Here is a 6,390-nt window from a genome sequence, read left to right as displayed (position 1 = left end):
CCGCCTCCCGGGTTCAGGCAATTCTCCTGCCCCAGCCTCCTGAGTCACTGGGATTACAGGCACGTGCCACCATGCCCAGCTAATTTTTTGTAGTTTTAGTAGAGACGGGGTTTCACCCTGTTGACCAGGATGGTCTCGATCTCTTGACCTCGTGATCCACCCGCCTCAGCCTCCCACAGTGCTGGGATTACAGGCTTGAGCCACCGTGCCCGGCCAGATTAATACATATTTTTTTGAGACAGAGTTTTGCTCTTGTTGCCTACGCTGGAGTGCAGTGGTGCGATCTTGGCTCACGGCAACCTCTGCCTCCTGGATTCAAGCAATTTTCTGCCTCAGCCTCCCGAGTAGCTGGGATTACAGGCAAGCGCCACCATGCCCGGCTAATTTTGTATTTTTAGTAGAAATGGGATTTCTCCATGTTGGTCAGGCTGGTCTCGAACTCCTGACCTCAGGCAATCCGCCCACCTTGGCCTCCCAAAGTGCTGGGATTACAGGCATGAGCCACTGTGCCCAGCCAATTAAGTTTTAAAATGACAGGAAAAAATAAGTTTATTATTGCTGTCTCATATTATCTGTGACATAGATGCTATAGGAAGAGTAAAGCTATATCCACAGAAAATGAAATGGGACTGTTTTGGCAAGAAAATAGGAATCAGAAATGTTAAATAATTTTTTTTTTTTTTTGGAGATGGAGTCTTGCTCTTTCGCCAGGCTGGAGTGCAGTGGCACAATCTCAGCTCACTGCAACCTCTGTCTCCCAGATTCAAGTGATTCCCCTGCCTCAGCCTCCTGAGTAGTTGGGACTACTTGGTTCGGCCTTGTCATTTCCATTTCCATTTCTCAGGGACTGCTCTGATGATAAAAATCAATAACACATAATAGGTCCTATGAACAGGTCTGACACATACAAAGGGCTCTATGTGTCTATTCAATCATTCTATAAGAATGACACAAGACAGGCAAGCAGTAGAAACCAGGCTGTGCTATGGACAAAGCCAACTCCCACCTGAGCTTTGTGAAACATCTGTAAATTAATCGCTTTGACTTCTTCCAGCTGCTGGCGGAGGGCAACTAGCGTGTCCTGCTTCTCGTGGGTGTCCTTTTCCAGTAACTTCATTGCAATTTCCATTTCGGTTTTCATTCCAATTTGTAACTCCAGTTCTTTTTCCAGTTCCTTACAAGGATATTTACAAGGAAAATGTTATTAAAATAGATCACACAAATGTATTTAATTGTGGTTGAATCTCAGGCAATGCTTAAAATACAAACTGAAGGCCTGGCCATGGACTGTGGCTCACATCTGTAATTCCAACACTTTGGGAGGCCAAGGCAGGTGGGTCACCTGAGGTCAGGAGTTCGTGACCAGCCTGTCCAACATGATGAAACCCTATTTCTACTAAAAATACAAAAAATTAGCTGGGTACAGTAGTGGGTGCCTGTGATCCCAGCTACTAGGGAGGCTGAGAGGAGAATCGCTTGAATCCAGGAGGCAGAAGTTGCAGTGAGCTGAGATTGTGCCACTGCACTCTGGTCTGGGTGACAGGGCAAGACTTCATCTCAAAAAAAAAAAAAAAACAAAAAAAAAAACCCAACAAAAAAACAAAATAGAAACTGAAGCACAAGGTTGGGTGGGGTGGCTCAGGCCTGTAATCTCAACACTTTGGGAGGCCCAGGCAGGTGGATCACTTGAGGCCAGGATTTCGAGAGCAGCCTGGCCAACAAAACAAAACCCCATCTCTACTAAAAATACAAAGATTAGCCAGTGTGGTGGTGTGCGCCTGTAATCTCAGCTACTTAGGAGGCTGAGGCATGAGAATTGCTTGAATCCGGGAGGCAGAGGTTGCAGTGAGCTGAGATCACACCACCACTGCACTACAGCCTGGGTGATAGGGTGAGACTGTCTTAAAGAAAAAAACAAAATAAAACAAACAAACTGAAGGTGAGAATAGGTGAGGGAGATTGAAAAGAGTCTGTCTGGAGCAGGATTAGATGGCGTTTCCCCCTTTTCCTTACTGTACGGTTAAAGCTGGCTCCATATCGTCAACAGAAAGCTGGTCAGTGGCTGGATGAGCCTAGGTTCTAGCAACCATGTTTTCCACACCCACAGATCAGAATGCATGGTCTCAAAGAGTATCTGTCTTGTTTGAGTGCTGGAGGTGATCTGATAGTGCAATGTTAGAATTTCTGGAATGGTTTGCTAGCTTATAGCAACAAAAGTGCAACCATTTTGAAATGGTTCTGTCCTGACCCAGGACATGTTTCCCTGCATCCATGCAAAGAAGCAAAGAAATAAAGCAGGCACAAGAACAGTGCTTATAAATAACTTCTGTCACTGATGCACAGGTTGAGTGGAAATAGATAGGCCAGAGGCTATGACTGAGAAGTGTATTGTCTAAGAAACCATGAATCTGGTCTCATAGCAATCCCTAAACAAAATTTATAAAACAGGAAAAAATGTAGGTAACAATCCACAACTGAGTTGTAAACATAGGTTTTTTTTTTTTTTTTTTTTAAATAAACAGCTTCTGACTTTCTGTGAGCATCAGCAGGGTTAAGCATGTCTGTGAAAAGTGCTGACAGAATTAACTTAGAGGGCTACTGGGAAACTCTTTCTAAAGACACTGAGTAGTCTTGCACACTCACCAACCGGACTTTCTTCTCCTCCTTTAGCTGCTTCCACACATCACTATACATTTCATCCAGACCTTGCCGGGTTTGCTTGTAAGTCTCCAGCTCAACTTTGGTATCCTGTTTTGTTATCTATATCAAACAAGGACACCAAGAGGAACTTTTTGCTTACGGAAAGCAAGCTAATTACAAAGTATTTAAAAATATACCACAATTTTTAAAAATAAGGTAATTTTTATTTTTTAAGCATGATAGAAAAAGGTTAAAATTTTAGATATCAGAACTTGAAGATAAAGAATGAGAGTAAGTCAACAGATATTTGAAAAGTAAGTTCATAGGCTGGGTGCAGTGGCTCATACCTATAATCCCAGCACTTTGGGAAGCCCAGGCAGGTGGATCACTTGAGGCCAGGGGCTTGAGATCAGCTGAGCAACATGGCAAAACTCTGTCTCTACTAAAAATACAAAAATCAGTTGGGTGTGGTGGCATGTGCCTGTAATTCCAGCTGCTCGGGAGGCCGAGGCAGGAAAATCACCTGAACCCGGGAGGTGGAGGGTGCAGTGAGCAAGAGATCATGCCACAGCATTCCAGCCTGGGCAACAGAGCAAGACTCTGTTTCAAATAAAAAAAAGTTACGTTCATAAAGAAATTTAAATTTAATTTTCTTTAAAACAGAACAAGGCTCAATTCACAGGAAAAGCTCTCATTCAACCCATCATCCAGTATTTATGAACATGTTTTTAGCACTGAGTGACTTTAAAAGTGAATCAGACATGGTCTCTATCCTCAAGGTATCGGGTGACAGAGCTGCAAGCCAACAATTCTACCAAACAGCAAATGGACTGTATCATGGAAGGACACAAAGAGCCATGGGAATATGGGAGGAGGGCCCAGGCCCACCCATGGCCCCTGGGATGGCATCACAGAGGACATGGCATGTGAGTGGATGCTGAAGAACGAGCAGGAACTTTGGCACGCAAAGGCCCATAGGCCAGGCAGGGAGTCCCCGTCCAAGTGATCCAGGTGGTCTCAGAGTGACGTGGGCAGGGATGGCGGTGAGAGGCACTTTCCGACATCAAGCAAGGTACCTTTGCATTCTGAAGACTGGGTCATTATTAAGCTATGGGCTTGAGATTGACAATAGCTGTGTCTGAATAAGAAACTTGCTGTCCAACTGTAAGGTCAATTTCTCACCTCTACACTCTTTTCACTTCTTTCTCGAATTAATTCATTTTGTTCTCTTAACTGCTGCTGTTCTTCTTGAAGTGAACAAATTCGGTCTGTTGCAGCTGAAAGCTGATTAAGGAAAATTTTAACAGTTCTTAACATCAAAATTAATCTTACTGTTCAAATTAAAAACTAACATTAATTTGGTATCTTCACAGTTGACAATATTTTTTCACAGGTTTGATATTTTATTTTCTTGTTTTCAACAGGTAATAATATATGGTTCCAAATTCCAAAGACATGAAAATGTATATAGCACAATCTCTCCTCCACCCATGCCCCTAGCCATCTCTGCCCTCTCCAAGCTTTCTCCCCTTTTACAAAAATGATAGCAGACTGCTTAATGTGGACAAAGATTTATAGACATGAAAAATTAGAAACCGCCTGAATGTTTACTATTAGAGAAATAGTTAAAGCATAGTGGAAGCATAAAACAGAACTATGTAGTCAATAAAATGTTTACAAAAGATTTTAATGACTTGAGAACATACTTAAGATATAATAATAGGGAAAAAGATTACACCGTATGTGCTCCCCTGTATTAAAAGAAAAATCAACTACATTAAAAATGGTTAAGAAAAGACAAAGTGACTGGATGCAGTGGCTCACACCTGTAATCCCAGCACTTTGGGAGGCTGAGGTGGTCAGGTTGCTTGAGCCCAGGAGTTCGAGACCAGCCTGGGCAACATGGTGAAACTCCGTCTCTACAAAAAATACAAAATCAGCCAGCCGTGATGTCTCATGCCTGTAATCCCAGCTACTTAGGAGGCTGAGGTGGGAGGATGGCTTGAGCCCAGGAGACAGAGGTTGTAATGAGCCAAGATTGTGCCACTGCACTCCAGCCTGGGTGACAAAGCCAGATCCTGTCTCAAAAAAAAAAAAGGAAGATGGAGACATTTTATTATTTTTATTTCAAATAACAAAATGATAAGAACAGTTGTCATTTAGTAAAGGGATAATGGGCTTTTTTTTCCTGACTCTTCATTCTTTCCAGTTTTTCTAGATAATAATCAGTGAAAGTATATTTAAATCCCTAGAGGGAGAATTACAGAATTTGCAGGGAGGAATAAAAAACAAATCATTGAAGATATGCCCGAGAGGACCTCTTCTTCCCCTGGAAGGACTTCTCATGGCTGAAGGAAAAGCATAAGGAAGCAGGACACTGTCAGGGACCTGCCTAAGGAGAGCCTGTCGCAAGAGGCGAGGCAGATGAATAAACACACCAACCAGCCCCTCCTCATTCCAGCCTCATTACACAGCATGCAGAGAGGAAGGTGGAGCTAGGTAGAAAGAAGCAAGATCTCTGTCCTTGGTATTTGGCTGGGCTCTCATTCACTAGTGGAGGGACCTAGAAACACCTAATGCCTCACTTTCTCTGTGAACAGCATCTAAAACTCCTGATAATTACTCTCTACTTAGACTCAGAACCCAAGCCTGGGGCTTCTACACATAATTGCTGTGTCCAAAATAAGAAACATCAAGGCTTTAAAAGGCGTGTTAGTTGCCCAAAGGGAAGAAGCAGGCAAAAAACATAAGCTAATTCCCATTCCACTCTCTGGAGATGCAGAGAGCACACCCTGAAGAGAGTTATGCTTTTCACTAAGCATATTTCTTTCCTTTTAATGAGACAGGGTGTCACTCTGTCTCACTGTAGCCTCAAACTCCTAGGCTCAAGTGATCCTCCCACCTCAGCCTCCTAAGTAGCTGGGAGTACAGGTGTGTGCCACCACAACTAATTTTTAAATTTTTTGTAGAGACAGGGTATTGCCATGTTGCCCTTGCTGGTCTCAAACTCCTGGGCTTAAGTGAGCCTTCTACCTTGGCCCTCCAAAGAGCTGGGATTTACAGGCATGAGCCACCACGCCTGGCAGAAACACATTTTCTATCACGACCATTTGCCTTTAAAGAAAACATAGCCCAAGCTGGGCGCGGTGACTCACGTCTGTAATCCTAACACTTTAGGAGGCCAAGGTGTGTGGATCACTTTAGCCTAGGAGTTTGAGAACAACCTGGGCAACAAAGTGAGATCCCATCTCTACAAAAAGTTAAAAAATTAGCCGGGTATTGGTGGTGTGTGCCTAGAGTCCCAGCTACTAAGGAGGTTGAGGCAGGAGGGTCTCTTTAGCCCAGGAGTCTGAGGTTACAGTAAGCTATGACTGTGCCACTGCATTCCAGCCTGGATGACAGAGTGAGACCCTGTCTCAAAAAGCAAAACAACCCCACAAAACTCTGTTTAGTTTCAAAAGCTAAACTGGACGTTCACCAAAGCATGCCATCTTGTCTGAGATACAGTGAATCTACTTGTTCTAAAATCAAACAACTCTGGAGTGCTCCCACATGCTAAGTGTTATCCTAAGCACATCTAAAGGATATTAATCGCCAGGCACGGTGGCTCACGCCTGTAATCCCAGCACTTTGGGAGGCCAAGGCGGGTGGATCACAAGTTCAAGAGATCAAGACCATCCTGGTCAACATGGTGAAGCCCCGTTTCTACTAAAAATACAAAAAATTAGCTGGGCGTGGTGGCGCGTGCCT

At 43.6% G+C, this 6,390-nt stretch overlaps 1 protein-coding gene across 5 annotated transcripts in view; it reads right to left on the bottom strand.

The window, feature by feature from the left end:
* RUFY1 (RUN and FYVE domain containing 1) overlaps positions 1 to 6,390 on the bottom strand; it is a 60,609-nt gene that overhangs the window by 18,008 nt on the left and 36,211 nt on the right. For 4 of the 5 annotated variants that reach the window (XM_017517099.2, XM_037734438.1, XM_017517101.2 and 1 more), the window contains exons 9-11: positions 3,823 to 3,924; positions 2,644 to 2,760; positions 1,007 to 1,174 (exon numbers count right to left, since the gene is read on the bottom strand). In XM_017517099.2, coding sequence (XP_017372588.1) covers positions 1,007 to 1,174; positions 2,644 to 2,760; positions 3,823 to 3,924 — 387 coding nt within the window. The remainder of the gene's footprint in view (positions 1 to 1,006; positions 1,175 to 2,643; positions 2,761 to 3,822; positions 3,925 to 6,390) is intronic. The other variant, XM_017517100.2, reaches the window with a different exon arrangement.

Source organism: Cebus imitator, unplaced genomic scaffold, assembly GCF_001604975.1.
Source record: "Cebus imitator isolate Cc_AM_T3 unplaced genomic scaffold, Cebus_imitator-1.0 Scaffold618, whole genome shotgun sequence".
Classification (NCBI taxonomy): domain Eukaryota; kingdom Metazoa; phylum Chordata; class Mammalia; order Primates; family Cebidae; genus Cebus; species Cebus imitator.
The sequence above is the reverse complement of the archived record's forward strand: the minus strand, read 5'-3'. Positions and strand labels throughout refer to the sequence as shown.